At 42.0% G+C, this 17,581-nt stretch overlaps 1 protein-coding gene across 3 annotated transcripts in view; it reads left to right on the top strand.

Annotated features, from left to right (window-relative positions):
• The window catches only part of LOC308125035 (BAR/IMD domain-containing adapter protein 2-like), a 53,078-nt gene that overhangs the window by 25,026 nt on the left and 10,471 nt on the right, over positions 1-17,581 (top strand). For all 3 annotated transcript variants that reach the window (XR_013936353.1, XM_080488498.1, XM_080488497.1), the window contains exons 4-7: positions 4,790-4,851; positions 5,676-5,747; positions 9,290-9,427; positions 15,726-15,878. Coding sequence is in view for 2 of the 3 variants with exons in the window: in XM_080488498.1 (XP_080344624.1) it covers positions 4,790-4,851; positions 5,676-5,747; positions 9,290-9,427; positions 15,726-15,878 (425 nt within the window). In the remaining variant the exon portion in view is untranslated. The remainder of the gene's footprint in view (positions 1-4,789; positions 4,852-5,675; positions 5,748-9,289; positions 9,428-15,725; positions 15,879-17,581) is intronic.

Genomic DNA, 17,581 nt, shown 5'->3' with positions numbered 1-17,581 from the left:
CAGTCGCGTCTCGACATGTTTTGGGTTTCCAAGTCAAAGTGACTCTTATTCATCAGTTATGCTGTCAGTGGCTAGAGAAAAATGCACACTGAGTTTTCAAATGGTGGTTTTATGCTGCGGAGATAAAGGTTTCCCTCAGAGGGCATACTTATATTTAATGGGAGTTAAGGTCACAGCCTGTGGCTTTGTCAGCTTTGTGCAGGTTCTGCTGTTAATCTTCGACAGCAGAGATGGGCGACTGGCAGGCCGTGTGCCACGTGTGCTCCCGTCTGCCGTCGTTTCAGTCCGCAAGATAATTTCCACTGATGGTGATGCAAGAAAAAACTAGTCAAATAACTGCAGTTGAGCCACATATCGATTGCAGTTCTTCTTTCGATTTTGAAAGAATACATTTTTATTGGAAATTATTAAATGGCTGCATTTTCAGGGATTTATTTTGCTTTTTCATTAAATTGTATGTTTACTTTTCATACACTGTTAAAGAATCTGTTACAGTTTGGATATACAGGATGACTGGTTCAAAGCTGCCAGTCCCTGATCTTAAGCTCTTGTTTCATAACAGTAGAGAGTCGAAGGAATGTCGCACATCCGATGCCATGAATGAGCTCATTCACGTCAGGTGATTGTCAGCAGTTTTAAGATTTATAAACAGAAGTAAACAAAAGAGCTGGAATTCATGGAGACTTGCTATTTCAAACAAAGCTGTTTTTCTCGGTAGCTGTTCATACTCAGAAGATTTGTGGGCTCTGTGTACTCACAAGCATGATTTATTAAGATTTACCACGTTTGACATTCACAATCAACCATTGTTGCGCTGACTGAGAATTGCCTTCTGTGTTTTTGTGGTTATAAAATGTATGGTGTGGTTCAGGACAGGATTGTGGCTCACTGATACCAGATAGTTGAAAACTACTGTATACCATCCCAGACCTTTTTAGAATTATTGTCAAGATTACAGTTATTTGTAACTGCAGTCTGGCCCACTTCTCTTTGGCAATCATACATTTCTCCCGTTAAGCCATCATTATGGCCTAAATGCATGACACCATTACTGGACAAACTTATATTAGGCTAGTAGGTTGAGCAGCTGTGATGGCTGAGCTTCCAGTTTTAGAAATGCATCATATCTATCAGCGGTTTTCTCCTGTGGGAGTGGGGAAGGAGTTCAAACTCAGTTTATCATCCACTTTGCAAAACTGGTAAACGGGTGTGTGCGTGTTTACGTGAGTAAGAGATGGATGAACTGTGAGTATAAGGCAAACCGTGTTTGGATACCGTGGTTTCACAGGGACTGCATTAACACGTGTGCACAATCCTACACACTTGCACGGCCACCCAGAGTCTGAGCTATTATCCGCTCCTCTCTCAGTATCCTGCTGCCCCATTATACTTACCCACTTCTTTGTTTCCCTCGACACTTAGCAAAACAGGCAGACAGGTATTAACATCAGAGTGTAGTCACGCACACCGCATGCATTGTGCACACAGACTGCCCAGGTGGATCATACTCTACCCCCCCCCCCCCCCCCCCCCCCCCCCCCCCTCCGAGAAATTGTCTGTGCTGTTGTAGGGATGGGAAGGGTGGAGATCCTCGAACAGTGTTTTGTAACACAACATTTTGCAGGCACCGCTCCTCATCTTACACTTTCTCCCATGGCAACGACCCTAGCATTATCCTGCTTCCATGACAACCCTTAGTGAATCTAGTTTGACCTTCACCAGTGATTCAGTGTCTCTCCATCCACCTCCATTCTTTCTTTCCATCTCTGTCTCTCTGTTCAACATTGCAAACTTCCACTGTGTGTGTTTTTTTTTTTTTTTTTCTGCTCCATAGCCCACATTCTGTTATTCATTTTTTTTTTTTCTCCACCTGTGTGGGTGTATCACGGCTGCTGTTACACAAGCAGTCAATACATCTACACGAGCTGATGTCATAATTCAGGGGGACAGTCTGTTCACATGCACAGAAGTTCTGCAACCATGCTTCCTTTTTCTGACTCAGTGGTTTAAGCAGGCAGGCGTGTGGCTGCTTGTTGCAAAGCTGCAGGTGCAGATCAACCAGAGCTCACCTCCCAACAAAGGCACTTTTGTTTTCACTCCGGCAGCGACGGAGGAGGGGTTCAAGTGTGCTGGGAAATATCGATACAATAATGACAAGGCTTCGACAGTTTATCTACCACTGTGTGTTTGTGTGTGCTTCATCTTTGTCTTGGAGTGCGTGTTTCTGTGGGAACTTGTGCGTTTGTCGCTGTCATGATCAACCTGTCGTGTCACTCTTATCTGGTATGCGGATATCCCTGTCAGACTGGCAACTATTACATGGAGCTCGGCAGGTTTAGTCACGCCAGTGAAACATTTTCATAAAGAAACACGTTTAACGCCGCACAACACACTCACATTTTCCTCATTATGGCGCTTTATTGATCCTTGATTGAATTCTATGATGTTAACTGCCCCTGGAGGTTTCAGTCCAATTTTCTGTTCGTGTTGTTCTGTGATATGATATTAAAGTTGCCATGGCAACAATTTGCATCTCCAATGTGTATTTTTTTATTTATTTTTTTGGTTTGTTTGTTTCCTTTGGCACCGTGCAGCACTGAAACTGCAGAGGATGGGATCGCTTTAGAAAGTTCATTCATCCTTCACCTTTCTAGTTTCTTGCAAACGCCCCGTCCTGTCGCCAGATTAGATGACATGCGTGCATCTGTGTGCATGCGGTGATAGGTGCTCATTAGTTAATTGATCCAGCCAGTTCAGGCCGCCAACAGAATGGCAGGGTTTTCTAAGCTCCATGGGGTGTGATCAGGGATGAGTATCTGTAAGCTGCTTAGCAGGCCTGCTGGGAAATGACGGGATGCATTGGCCTGCTTCGCTGCTCCTGGGAGGCACAAGTGCAGTGGGCAGGTTGCAACATGGGGAAAAAGGACTGCTGCCTTGGGCTTCGAGAGTTTGTCCAACAGGAGTCCAATGGGGGTTGTGCTTCCTGCTGTCTTTTGAAGTTAAAGTTGAAGTTTTCTGTTGTGCTTGGTGTCTGATTAGCTTCAGACCACTCTAACATTTATTTCCATAAGAAATGGCTTTAGTTTCGCAAATCACTCTAACACAAGCTCTGCTGTTATTCAGAGTCAGTGTTGCCAGGTGGGAAAGGTAGGATTTGTTTTGGAACAAAGATAGAAGATGATCTTACTGTGAGGGAACTTATCAGACGCCTGCCATAACCCAAACATGAGTCTTGTTGTATGACAGTCAGTCCATGTGTTGGCCTCCAACAGGCACTAGTGGCTCTGCAGCCTCAGTCGTGTTAAACTAGTGCATCCTTTATCTTTCCTGACTGAGCGTCCTGTGGGGCAGGTGCAACTAATAGTTCCTCATTCAAACCTCATTTGTATTTCACGCTCAGAAAAACACAATCAAGCTGGGAAATATGTCACCTGGGACAGGCGCCTTCAGGATTCACGACGGGCTGATATAACACATATTCAGGATATGGTCAAATGATTGTAATTTCAGACTTTTATGGGATAATCAATCGTTTATATGCAGCGGATGAATAAATAGGATGATCGTACAGCTGGAAACTCTGCTGACAAAGCATTTTGAAATGGGTTGACAGAGTCCGTTAGGTCAACACTCAAAAAGGGTTCAGGGGTTAATAATTTGAAATGAATTGACACACACTCCTGTGGTCAGAGTTTAGAGAAGGACACAGCAAAGGATTGTGAAGTGAGGTAAAAAAAAGAAAAAAACACAAGCTGTCAAAAACATTGTATATTCTTTCACTCTACTATTACACCATCCAGTACTCATTTTCTAATGCGTTTGCTTTAATATCTGTATTAACATATGTTAGTCTTACGTCAGTTATTTATTTCTAAATGCTTGCTTTTGTTTATTGTTCTCATTGACCAGAATAAGATTTAAATATCAATGATGACACCAGTGATCACATGCTACACCTTCAATCACATTTGCTGAATCTATGATCTACCGTAAACGTTAACGTCTTCGTCACGGGTGCTGGAGTGAGTTTGGATTTTCCGGCCAGAGAAATGTGTGCATGTCTCATTTTTGTCTGTACATGCAGCTCTCTCACTGTCTTTCCACCAGGTCTCTATCTGTGTGTGTCCTTGGCTCAATGTAGCTCTTTGTGTTCCTTTTCTCGACAATGCACTGCACATTCAGAAGAGGCAGCCTGTAGGTATATGAAATGAAACACTTACTAGCTGCATGACTCTTCTTTATCTGGTTTTTTTTTTCTTCTTCTTCTTTACTTTGTGGAGACTAACCTTTCATTGAGGTGTTTGTTTGACACCCCCCCCCCCACCCCCCCACCCCCCTCCCTAGATTTTACATTGCCTGGTTTTAGAACTAATCGTAAGACAGGCAACATGTTTGATCTCCACAAGACATCAGTACTTACATGGTTCAAGAAGCAGAATTTAATTTGAAGCCTTTAGTTTCTTCTGCTTGTTTTCCCACTTCATTTTATTTTTCCGTACTTTTGCTTCACTGTCTCTGTTTTCTGTTATCTCGTACCGAAAACAAACTTTCATCATGTTCCTCACTGTCCCAGATACGACTCACTTGTCCTGTACGTTTGTGTGTCTTGTGTCACTGCATGGGCTGTGCATGGTGGGGTCTCTTTCTCTCCGGTTTTCATCTGTCTTTTTGTTTCTTCCCCCAGATTTTCCTCCTTCTTTTTCCACTACTCTCCTCTCTTCCTTCTGCCTTGGCTCTGCAGTATTGTTCATGTGTTTACTCTGTGTCTCCCTGTTTCTTTTCTGTGCAGGGGATGTGCTGTTCCAGATGGCTGAGGTCCATAGACAGATCCAAGTGCAGCTCGAGGAGATGGTAGGTATTCTGAGCTCAAAGGGTTTTTAGCTGTTTGGTTCAACACAGCTGCGGTATACAATAGATTTTAACAATAGATTTATTTAGACAATAAGTTATTACAGCAACAATATATTTCACTTCTGGTGCGCAGCTCTGATGCGTTATGCTCCTAAAACAGTTTTCTCAATGATAATTTGCCAATGAGCTCCTGACTGCAGGCAGAAAATGACATTTGAACGGACATGAACTTGGGAAAAACGCATGAGCAGGACAGATTTTCTTCTTAGCTGTTCATCTGGAACAATACATGTGCAGGAGTAGTGTGTGTGTTCCCGAGATTTTGACTGACCTGAGCTCTTTTAGATACCCACCGTATCATATTGATTTTGCATATCAAACCTACCAAGCTCCACTTTATTGCAGTTTCAACAAAAAAGTCCTTCTGAGTTAAAGCATAGTATTTGCAGTATAAAGAACTACCAGGATCTGAAAAAAGTGAAGTTTATATAAGAACAAAAGCTTACAAAACACAGGATTTGGAAATTATATAAAAAATGTTGTTTAGGTTGCTATACAAATGATTATTGGCGGAGTATATATTTAGTATTTGTCCAGTTTTGGGTTTGGGTTGACTAAATATTGTGTCAGATAGCAGTGAATCAGTATCATTGGCAGTGATCTGGAAACTGAGAGGCTTCACAGGCCACAGACTTTGTTGGTAAATATTTATTCAGAAGCTGAACGAACGATGATGACGCATATCATTTATTACTTTATATGGAAAACCTTTCATCCTGTTAACTGAACTGTTTTTGTCTCTTTCTTTTTCTTTTTTCCTGCAGTTGAAATCCTTCCACAACGAACTACTCTCGGAGCTTGAGAAAAAGGTGGACCTAGACGCTCGTTATTTGACTGTGAGTACCTCTATTTCTAGTTCACTCCTCCACCTACCAGAGGAGGGCCTCGGCTAATGAGTGGACTCCGTATTTTACCGCACTTCAGTGGATTATATAACATGGCATCAAATCAGTGAAGGCTTGATGCGACTGAAAGGAAAACAAAGATGAAAGTGAAGGTGTTTGTTTGTCAGGATCTGGCTTTAAGTCTATCGAGGAGACAATTAGAGGATACGTCTGTGAAAACCGATGCTTTGAAACACCATTTCATGTCTACTCACTCGTCAAGAGGAGACTGATTATAATAAATCCCGGTTTGTGTATATACGCGCGTGTGTGTGTGTGTGTGTGTGTAAGCGCTATGGAGCTGGTCTACATGTGTGATATCTTTAGAATGAGTGGGCTGCAGCCTGAGTGTAGAGCGGTACTGCTGTGCCTTGTTTTGGGGGGATGGGAGAGCGTTGCCACTATTGTATTATTGGAGGGACCACGCTATGAGATATTTTCACTCACTCACTGTTTGATCCATATCATCCACACCATTTCATAGTGTTCTATTTAAGTTCACATCAAAAATGAGGCCGGTGCTGATGTAAACTGTCAGTAATCGCTGACTCGAAAAAACATCTTCTAATTTTGTTTGCTTGCTGAATTGATACGGGAGAGAGTGCAAACCTCTCGTGCTTTTCATATGCGGCCAGATGCATCATTTCATGCACCTCTATCTCGGCGTATCCCTAAGCTTTTACCCTCCATTACTTATTATGAATTTCTTACAGATCTGCCGCAGTGATAATGGCAATCACTTTGCTGCAGTTTGTGAATTAATCATCTGAAATTTTTACTGAGTTCAAAAAGCCTCACAGCAAAGCTCGCCGTTATTTCTCCTGACTGAAATGTTCCCAGTGGCCCAACTCTGTCTCTCTTTTCTCTCCGTCTCTCTTCTGCTTTTGTGACGGTTTTACAACTTTTTAATTTTTACAGACAGGTCAGAAGTTGGGAAACCTAGAAGTAAAACTGTCCCACCATAGGGAAAAGCACAGCCCACAGCATGATATTGCAAAATATATGAGTAAAGATAAATCCCTTTCTTTAAATGCATATTTTTCTGCTAAATTAGTTATAATAACACTGCGATCTACATCTAAACAGGAGATTGTGACATTAGCATAAAATTCACCTTTATAAATAAAATATATATACATAATGTAATCAATTTAGGTAATCTGTTTACTTGTCCAGTCCAATTAAACATCAACAATCTCCACCTTTGCACTAAAATGAGTTATAGATATCCAATGAAGAGATGCATTGTTGGCAAATTATTGACCGATTTAAGATCGGTTCACCATTTCTTCTCTCTTTCTCATCAGATTCAAACTAATGATCTGTCTGCAGTTGTAGCCAATGATTAACAGTCGTGCCTGGAGGTAACAACACCGGCCTTCACTCCATTAATTAAGGAAAACCTTTTCAATCCACGAAGTTGATCTCCATGTTATTGTTCCGTTCACCCAATATGACCCTGTGCTGAGAATGAACACTCCACAATAGCAAACTGTGCTCTCTTTCTCTTATCGTTACTATGATTTATGTGTAGCACCGGGGAGCCTCAGTTTGTGGAACGGTAAATGAGGAAAGCTGAAGAGCCTGTGTTGGTTTGCTCTGCTTTACCCTCGAAGAGGACACAGGAATGAAAAGACGATTCGTCTATTGGTATCAGGTTACAAAGACATCACCTGTGCACGTTCATGTTTTGGTTGCGTGGCAATGTTCTTGAGCAAATTAATATTTCGGAAAAGTTTCAGTAAACTTTTAACAACCTCAGTGTCAGCTGTTTGTTGGTTGAACGTTTACTGTGAAGGTCTGTGTCCTTTAAAGATTTGCAGACCAGTTCATTCAGATGTATCGAACACGAGCAACCACCCATTCAGACGGCCATGTGTCGTACTGCGAGTCTCGCCTCATTCCTCCTCCTTCTTTCACCACCAGACGTTGCCTACCAACATCCTCAGTGTCTTGCTGTATGCAAATGTGGGTGTTGAACCCACATGCATGCGCGCTCCCCTCCGTTTTTGCCGACTACAGAAACCACATGAGCGTTCTCACACTCGACACTGTTACTATAGCAACAGAGCTGGTACAGTCCAGAAACAAAGTTGTTTTTCTCAATAAATAAATAATTAAACAAATCAAATAAATGATATTGTGGTTTAGAATGATTAGGGCATTAATTTAGCTTGTTTTGTACAAATTAGGCATTATTGCCAACACACACACACACACACACACACACACACACACACACACACACACACACACACACACACACACACACACACACACACACACACACACACACACACACATAAACACCCCACCACCACTTTTTGTTCGAGACTGATTTCTGTTCATTCGACTGCGTTATTGAAAGTAAAGGTGAAACCAGGTTATGAGAGGTAATCAGATGCAGTGAATGCTGTAGGGGACACAGTCGCAGGCTCTGCTGGTGACAAATAACACCGTGAGGACATATAGAGAGCTAATATGGAGCTTGACAAATTAGATGCTCCTCTAATTGCTTTTAGATTTCAAAACTTAACAATGAGTTTGCAAAACATCTCCCCGTGCATCCTCAGTGCCATAGGAGCAACGTTTGACAAAGATCTTTATTTTCTCAAGGATATCATATCTGAAGCAAAATGATACAACTAATGCTTTATTTAGATAGCGGCTTTTCATAAAACTCAGTGATGCTTCACACAATAGAAACATCCTTTCATTAATCCACTTTCTGGAGCTGATCCCAGGTGTCGTCTGACAGAAGGCAGTTTCCATTCCATCCAAAGGGCAAACGGAGAGATGCACGACAGAAAACACACAAATTCACCCCTGTAGTTGATTTATAGTCGCCAATTAACCTTGTGCATTGTTTGGACTGTGGAAAAAAACTGTTCATCATTCTTACTGTTCATCAAAAAGCAGACAAGACAAACCCAAAAGCTTGAAATTGGTTTAAACAAATCACACACATACATTTCAGTTAAAAACAGTGGGACTTCCCAATATTTTAGATTTGCTACACATAAAACTGAATAATTCAAACATTTTATGTTATAAATTATTGTTTATCATTTTAACTTGTAAATCATGCAGGTTGATCTTAAAATATCAGAATATGACATAAAATCTTATGTTTCTCTTTGTTTTGTAAGCAGATACCACAATCAAACTTCTAATTTATTTAAATGTAAATTATCAATGGAAAACAAAACTCATTGGCTAAAAGCATTTTTAAAACTGGTGGGTTTCGAGGAGGACGTTCTTATCGAGTCATTTTTTAGTGGGTTTGTGGAGAAGGTCCCAAATGGAAACATTAGCTGTCGTGTACAAGCTCAGGTTGTCTTGAAGCTTTTTTTTTCGGGGAAGGGAATTTGTTGCTCCTCATTATTTTCCTTATTTACCCGTGTCTTTCATGCAGACTTTTTAATTTGTTGTGCTTCTTGGGGGTCTAACTTTGTGAATTCCCCCCCCCCCCCCCTGCATGTTGCCCCTCCTAGGCTGCCCTGAAGAAATACCAGTTGGAGCACAAGAGCAAAGGGGAGAGTCTGGAGAAGTGCCAGGCCGAACTAAAGAAGCTGCGCAGGAAGAGCCAGGGCAGTAAGAATCCTTCCAAGTACGGAGAAAAGGAGATGCAGGTGAGCCGCTTGAACTTTACATTACTTTGCAAACAACTGCAATGAGAGTGCTCCATTTGTTCTTCCAAGAGGAAGAGGAATGAGGAGGACACAGTTCATGAAAACAAAATGTAAAATGCAGATAATAAAAACACACGGGTATATACAATACACATGCTCTTTGGTGCATTGCTGTGCATGATCGCTGGATTTGAGCGTCATGATTCTTGGTAGAAATAATACCTATTGTTCAGGAAGTAAAGAGAACACTCAGAAACAGCCAGGGTGGGGGTGGAGGCGATGGCAATGAGGTGTCCTGAGTGGGAAGGCAAATAGTGGAGGTTTGATTCTGAATAGTGCACCCTTAACAGTCTTCTTACACACACACACACACACACACACACACACACACACACACACACACGCACACGCACACGCGTGAGAAAGAACGTCAGCTCACTAATTGATGTGCTGAAGGTGCGTGCACCCAATTTGCCCAGTGGGTTTCCGCGCTCGGCTTTGATCAGGGCGAGTAAAAGCACAGCCTGTATATACGCCACACAAAGGCTTACTCACTTATCGGGAGTGGGCTGGATGAAATGGCGGAAGTCTGATAATATTTTACCTCCAACAATCACATGAGGAAAATGTGATCTCCTCATTCTATGCGTTGCACATTTCCACAAGACACGGTGAACTATTTCATTCAGATCGTGTTGCGTTGATGGTTTCTTGAAAATTGTAAAACTGAACGCTGTGAAATAGTTTTGCACCAATACTCCGGTCTCTGCGGTGGCCTCTAGGATGTCAACAGTGTGAATGTCCAGTCAGAGACGAGCTTCACCGTTGTGTCTCACATTTGTAACATGATCCTCTCAGTACCTTCAGCAACACAGAGTAGCATTGAAGAGTTGCCAGATATTGAAAGCTTAAAGGTATATTGGAAAAGGGGGTAAAGGAATTCAGTCATTGTGCATCTTTTGACAATCCTACAACCACAAACTGAAAATTAATCCAGGCATTTCACCCGTAAGAGCTTCAAATCTGCAGGAGTAAACATTTCCACTCTAACACTGAAGCGTCATCCACAGAGGGATCGATGCAAGCATTTCATTATTATTGGAAGGATTATTTCCACAGCACAGCTTCCTCTGACGGGATCCTCCAGGTAAAATCAGTGCTGATGAGTTGGACGTACCTTAATTAGTGATCATTTAGTCTGCCTATCACTCTACCACACATTTCACAGGCGAAGGTTGCAAAAAGTTTTCTCTCCTGTACAGTAGAAACTCCACCCAGAGGAGCTTCTCGTCCATACAACCCTGGTTACTTTGGATTTCAGTGCTACAGTGTTTGCGTGTTGTTTATTTGTTTCGTCCTGGAGCCAGTGTAACCACAGTGTCAGACTGAGAAAAATGACACAGCAGAAAAAGTCCACAGTGTGACTGCGGTTGCCTCACAAGGGTTGCGCTGGAAACTGGAAGTCTGTCTGCCTGAAGGGGTGCAGGGAAAAATGTCAAGCTGACAGGTCAAGGCTTGCAGGGTAAATACCGAGTTGCTGTTGGTCTCGCTGTGAAGTGTGGTAGCCTGTGACAGAATCAGATCGATTTCCTCAACTAGAAACACGATTCCATCGAAACTTAAAGGACACAAAACTTTACCGCAGGTTTGTCTGGAACGGAAATGTTGCTTCTCACGACTTCGGATTGTCCTTTGTCCACTCGGTTTGAAGGTTGTCACGCTCTCCGCTACCCTTTCCTGTCTGAGATGGTATGGCAAAGCCCAATTGATTTGACATCATGTCGCAAAGAGTTGGTTCCCCCGTGTCAGTCAGGAATGAAGAGATGCAGTATTAAGTGTCAGCACGAGGCATGAAAGCTAGAAATGTGTAGCAGCCTGAGCTGGGAGGGGTGTTCCAGGGCTTTACGCCAGTAAATCTCAGCTAAGAGTGGCAAGTTGCTACAGGTATATAAATGGGCTAAGCATGCTTGGATAATTAGAGCCGAGTTAAGACTCCATTAGAATAATTTGATAAAGGAAAAAATGACTCCCAACGGTTTTGACACACAATACTGTTCTCTGGTAAATAAGTCACAGAGAGATGAGCTTTCATGGTCTAAATAAGTAGGAATTTCGATAAGAAGTTTGTCTTGGAGGATTACAAAAGATCGCGCTGGCATTAAACCAGTTTAAACTCAACAGACTCATCAAAAGTGTTCCCAGAGTAGTTCAAACAGATGGACTAAGTGACTGACATCACTATCGCCATGCTGGGTTACAGGCACTGCAAAGCCAAAAGTAACATTTTTACCTTGTGCCTATTGGACAAACTGTGGTAGCATTAACCCACACTGTAGCTGAGTGTGTATGACTGATCAGTTGGGCCCATCTGTGCAAAGAAAAGTGCTCATTGGGCTCTGGACTCATAATGTGCAGTCGGTGTGCAGGAAAGAAAGAAAGAGAAAAAAAAAAAAAAAACTCAACCTCCCTGTTTCATTTTCAGCCTGCTCACTTGCACTGATCATATCACGTCTGTGGGTGTGTGAGAGAAAAGTCAACTCGTTTGCGCTTCAGCCCCTCAGGCTGGAACGACACACTCAGCGGGAACGGGCCCCGTTCTCTCACCAGACCCTATCCTCACATCCACCGCCCTCCTTCCAAAAAAAAATCTTTAGATAGTGACCAGCCATAGAGACAGACCAGGCTTTTATCGGCCTGGATAAAGATGGACTTCTTTCAGGCAGTGGGAGGCATCTGAAAAAGTCCAAGTTTGTTGAGACAAACTCAACATTTTCTCCTCCTCCATCACATCTGTGTTGGTTTAGCAGATGAGAAGCTCTAACTTTTCTTTTTTTCATCTCTCCTCTTTTCATTAAAAAGTAAAGTATGTCTGAGTCTGGCGCCCGCATTTCATTGATCGCTGCCTCTATCGCGCTCTCCTATCTTTTTCTCACATTCCTCACTCCTCTTTGTCTTTCCTCCCGTCTTTGTTCTCCCCTGCCTCCAGACACTTTCACCATACCATCCCGTCAATGGGTGAAGCCCACTAAAATGATAATCAGTTCATTATGTAGTCCAGTGGAGGAAACCAAGGTGCCACAGGAAGTGGTTTCATCTTGATAAACTCTGCATAGTCGGTGAATAAGAAAGAGAGGGGCAGGGAAAGTTCAGGATTAATAAGTAATGTCATAAGGAGCTTCATAAGCTTGGAGTTTCTTCAGCTTTGTGTCATTAGATTGGAAAGTGATTCCAACCCGACACTGTGGGGGCACATCCAGGGGGGTAGAGAGGTGCGTGTGACGTAGACGGGAGATGAGCGACGACAAACGCATACGCAGCAGGTAAAGGAGGTGGAGGTGGTCTCTGTTGTGCCTCGGAGATTGATAACACAATCCCTTTGAATCTAACGAGCGCTGATGATAAAGGGACAAAAGAGCAGACCTGAGCAGCTCTGAATTGTGAAGACAAATGCAAAGGGAAAACCTTTTTGGTTATTACTGTCAAGGTTTCTTTATTCCTCAGCTTCTGAAGGTTGTGAATACCTCCCTTCCCATTGTTGGTAATTACAGGAAACTGTGTTGGTGTAACATGGCACATAATGTTTCCCTTTTATTCGCAGGTGTATTAGGATTTTGTCCCGACTATGTCGGCATGGGGAGGCGGCAGTGCTGATCAGTTAAAAGTTTGAGCGGAGGAACCGCGCTGACATGCGGCAGGTTTCATTTATATTCATAACCTTTGCAAAACAAGTCATTCCAGCTATGATGTAACCCGAGGTCGCGCCAATATAATAGTGGCTGGTGTCTGCCACGGCTTCCTACTGCACTCATTGTCTTGGGTTACTTTGGTGACCTTTTGAATAGTTGGAGAATTGGGCCGTGTGAATTTGACGAGAGGAGAGGGCACATCAGTCGAGCCACTCCTATTAGCTCTGCTTAGTGGCGCTACAGAGGCTAGCAGGCTGTGAGTCAGAGACGGCAATAACAAAAAGGGTCACTCTGGCAGAGAGAGAGAGAGAGAGAGAGAGAGAGCGAGGGGAGAGACGGCAGAAAGTTTGTTTGGGATATTTTAGAGCGTGATTAGAGGTGAACAGAGTACTGAAACTGTATAAAACTACCCTCACATTGATAAAATTGGAATCAATTACAAGAATAATATTCAAGTAAATGAAAAGAAAAAGTAGTCCCTGAAACTACTACTGAAGTATTCTCCAATTTCAAACGTATAATTTGATTGTCAGCAGGCATTTGATTCTGTTCACCCGTATGAAACGCCTCTATGCTTAATGTAGATTTCTCAGACAAACTCATAGGGATTGAAAAACATCACATTATACTAAACACGTTTAGATATTAAGGGGAACTTCATTCTGCTGGCTCCTAAAATCAGTTGCTGTTACAATACATCTACAATTTGTCAGCATTTTTTTTAATTAGATTAGTTACAATCAGGTTAAAGTTGAGAGTTTGGGCCCACAAATAATTGTGTAGACATTTCTTCAACATGACATATTTCTCTCCTGCTTTCTTCCTCATCTCTTTATTCTCTGCAGTATAGAATATGACTCATACCAAAACCAAATCACTATCTTTATCTATTTTTTTTATTTATTTTTTTTTCCCCAAAAATAAAAAAAATAAAATGCTGGAGGGTGGAAAAAAAACTATTTAAAGTTGTCAGTTCTATCTACAACGCTCCACAACCCACCTTGCCGAGAGGACGCCGAGGACTTAAATTAAACACTAAAGGACTGACTGAACCAGTTATTAGTACAATGAATTCCGCATTAAGGTATAAACACAAACAATAGGATTGTTATTCTTGCTTCCATCCTGTGCGTGATCTGACACCTTGGCGCGGTGGATTTGTGTGATTGGTGTAGGTGGGTTTTGTCCAGTGTTGATGCAAAAGGAAAAAAAAAAGGCCCTTCTGCAAATTGTTGGTGTTCTGTGTCATCGAGCCGCTCAGAATATTCCTACACATGAGGAATCCCAATGAAGTTACCTCTCAGCAGCTGGCAGTGGGGAGGCAGTGTGCTCTGGTGGTTACTAAATGAAATACATCTGCACTCTGTGGTGACGCCACAGGATCTCACATTTGGCTGCGGGGAGGAACTCCAGTTTGGTGAACTTCGTCGATCTTTGTGGAATAGAGTGCAAAGCTAAAATCCTAAATTGTGCCTTAACGATTTCAGAGCATTAAAGAGGAGGGAGGGTTAATCGCACTGCTGCTTTTGGAGTCAAAACACTCATTAATAAATGTAATACAGGCTTGTGGTTTTTTTTTTATGTTCCAGGTTTTGTAATCATGTTAATTGCAATACTAGCCTTCTGAATAAGTGTTTTGCTAATCAATTGAAGCAAATCAATGTTATTCATATGATCATATGTGTTTGTTTGTACTTGGTTTAGGTTATATCTGATAATTATGTTTTTTAATTATACCCTGTTGCTCACATGAAGTCATCCGGTACCCTCAGTGAATGAACGCAAATAAATATAACACTCCTTTCTGGGTCAGTATTCATCAGCAGATGTTACCAGATTAAAGCCATGAAACTAGATTCTGTCGGCCTACTTTGAGAGAACAAAGTTTCTGTCAGCTTTGCTTATGCAAACTCTGCGTTTTGTAATTTGCATGTCTATACGCGGCTGACAAGAAATGCATTTCGATTTTTTTTGGGGTTAGAATGAGACTTTGAATACGAACTTTAGAGCTGGCGTTGACCCTCGTCTGAGTGTTGTCAGTAAACTTGAGGAAACCTTTCTCCTTTCTGAGATTTCAACAGCAGTGCAGGATCTGCCCGTCTTGCTATAGAGAATTAACTGAGGTCTAATGTCCAACACGTACAGTGGATTATTGGATTTGTTCTCCACTCCATGGGTTCTTTGTTTATAATGGTTTAGTCCCATTTGCACTCATGGAATATCTGACCGGAGAAAGTTACCGCGTGCAGCTCACTCCATTGCTCAACTATTACTGCCAAGGTGCACCTAACCTCTAATTGGACCACTGGAGGTGTGTAGTGATTGACAGGACAAGGTTGTGCTGCACTGGGCCGCATCTAGGTGCAAATGTGTGTATTTGCATGAATGTGAAGGAGGGTTGTCGTTTAAAAAAAAAAAAAAAAGTACTTGGGTGTTTGCCAACTGATGGGTCCTTCTTCTTTTTCGACTTTCAGTCCAGTTCACCTAGTAAATCTAAAACCTGACATTTTCTTTCACTAGTTTTTACTGATGGTGTGGAAAAAGGCAGGAAAATGTGGACTGCATTTAGCATTCACACTTACGTTGCCGTCTCTTTGTTTGCTCTTCCTCAGTTCGTGGAGACCATCAGCAGTAAGCAGACTGAACTGGACACCTTCATTGCAGAAGGATACAAGACAGCCTTGTCCGAGGAGCGTCGCCGGTACTGCTTCCTCGTCGACCGCCAGTGTGCCGTGGCCAAGAACAGCAGCGCCTACCATGGCAAGGTACGGTCAAGACTCGCATGATGTTGCTTTTACCGTCAAACGTCAACATTTTCAACATCACAACGTTTCCAGGCTTCCAGTGTTCATAGCGAGAACCTGACAGATAAGATTTGTTTCAAGGGTGTAAAGCAAAGTCCACGCACATGCTGTTGAGTTTAGCTCTAGGGCTGCACGATGTTAGAGAAATATGCGATAATGTTGTTGAATACTGCAAGAACAATATAATATGCAATAAATATAGTAGAAACACTAATGTAGATTATATAAATGTCCTGGCGTTTTGGAATTTGTTGTTTTAAATGGGTGTGCTCTTCATCTTGACCTTAAGTTCCACCAGCTGTGACTGGGCCAGGTTTGCAGTTCCCACCAGCAGTTTGTTGTTTTTGGTCATTTTTTCTTTATTTATTTTTTTTTTTTTTTTGTGCTTCTGCCCAGTTGATTTTTGATTAATTTTTTTTGATTTATTTTCTAAATCGCAGTCCATTCAGTGTTTTGTGGTGTGTATATACTGTATGTTGATATTGCTATGTGATTCATTTGAGATTTATTGCGCATCCCTAATTAGAATCAGGTACTTCATTGTTTTATTCACAATAACTAATCAGTCTCTTTTGAGTAGCATTAGTGTAAACCTCACACCACAGTAGATGTAGCTTTACTGTGATATATATAACTCCAATGTCAGCCAGCTGTTGTACTGCCCAATGATGCCCAAAGAAATCAGATAATGGTTGCTAAAGCTTTCAACCATTCATTTTGAAATAAATGTCTTTGGCTTCTTTGGATAGACTAAATAGAGGTTTTCTTCTCTGTGTTCTAATTTATTTCCATTTATTAAACTATTATACGTCTATTATTTATTCTCTTTGTGCTGTGGTGTTGATTCAAACTGCTCCAAATCTGTCGTCTCAGGTGCATTTGAAACTCAACTGCTGGAGACCATTGTTCTGCAGCAGAGCAAACTAGGAGATATATAATTCAAAATCACATTAGCTTTGACCGCTCATTGGGGCCTCTTCATTTTAAAAATTCATTAAGACTCTGGACAATGCCCAGCTGACAGACACGTCTGAAACTGTAATCCATCATTGCACCTTCAAGCATCTGGTCACATTTTGGTGAGGTGAGGTGCGTCGCTTTCTTTCACGGTAACATGACGGGCATCAAAATACTAAACCATTAGTAAGAATATGAGTTATGGTTAGTACTCAAAAGTACAAACTGCTTTCCAACCCACTGTTTTTAACAGTGGGATTTTATGAATTATTGTGCGTCGTCATGTTGCCGGTGACAAGTGTTGGATTTTGTTTTCCTGATATGTCATGCACATGCCACACTATTAGAGATAGTGCGGAGATATTAAAGCAGGATTTTCTTTCCCCGATTGGTTCACACATTCATGTTGGATGTTGTTTGTGGGACTCTCTGTGCACGTGTCAAACATCCATTTCTCAAGAATATCACTTTCTTGGGTAATGGAGTACATCGGTCTCCTGGGATTACTGGTGGGTGTGAACTGCCAGCCTGAAGATGTGGCTGGAGGAGGACAGCGTATGTGTGCCTGTAAGCTTGTGTGCCGACTGTGCCGCCGCTGCTTCTTCTTTCTTTTTTCTTTTTTTTTTCCCCAACACGAAGTCTAGTCATTAATCAGGATGGGGGCGTGCGTGGGAAGAGTTCACCTTCAGCAAACTGAAGAACCCTCT

This window comes from Lipophrys pholis (genome assembly GCF_963383615.2).
Source record: "Lipophrys pholis genome assembly, chromosome: 19".
Classification (NCBI taxonomy): domain Eukaryota; kingdom Metazoa; phylum Chordata; class Actinopteri; order Blenniiformes; family Blenniidae; genus Lipophrys; species Lipophrys pholis.
The sequence above is the reverse complement of the archived record's forward strand: the minus strand, read 5'-3'. Positions and strand labels throughout refer to the sequence as shown.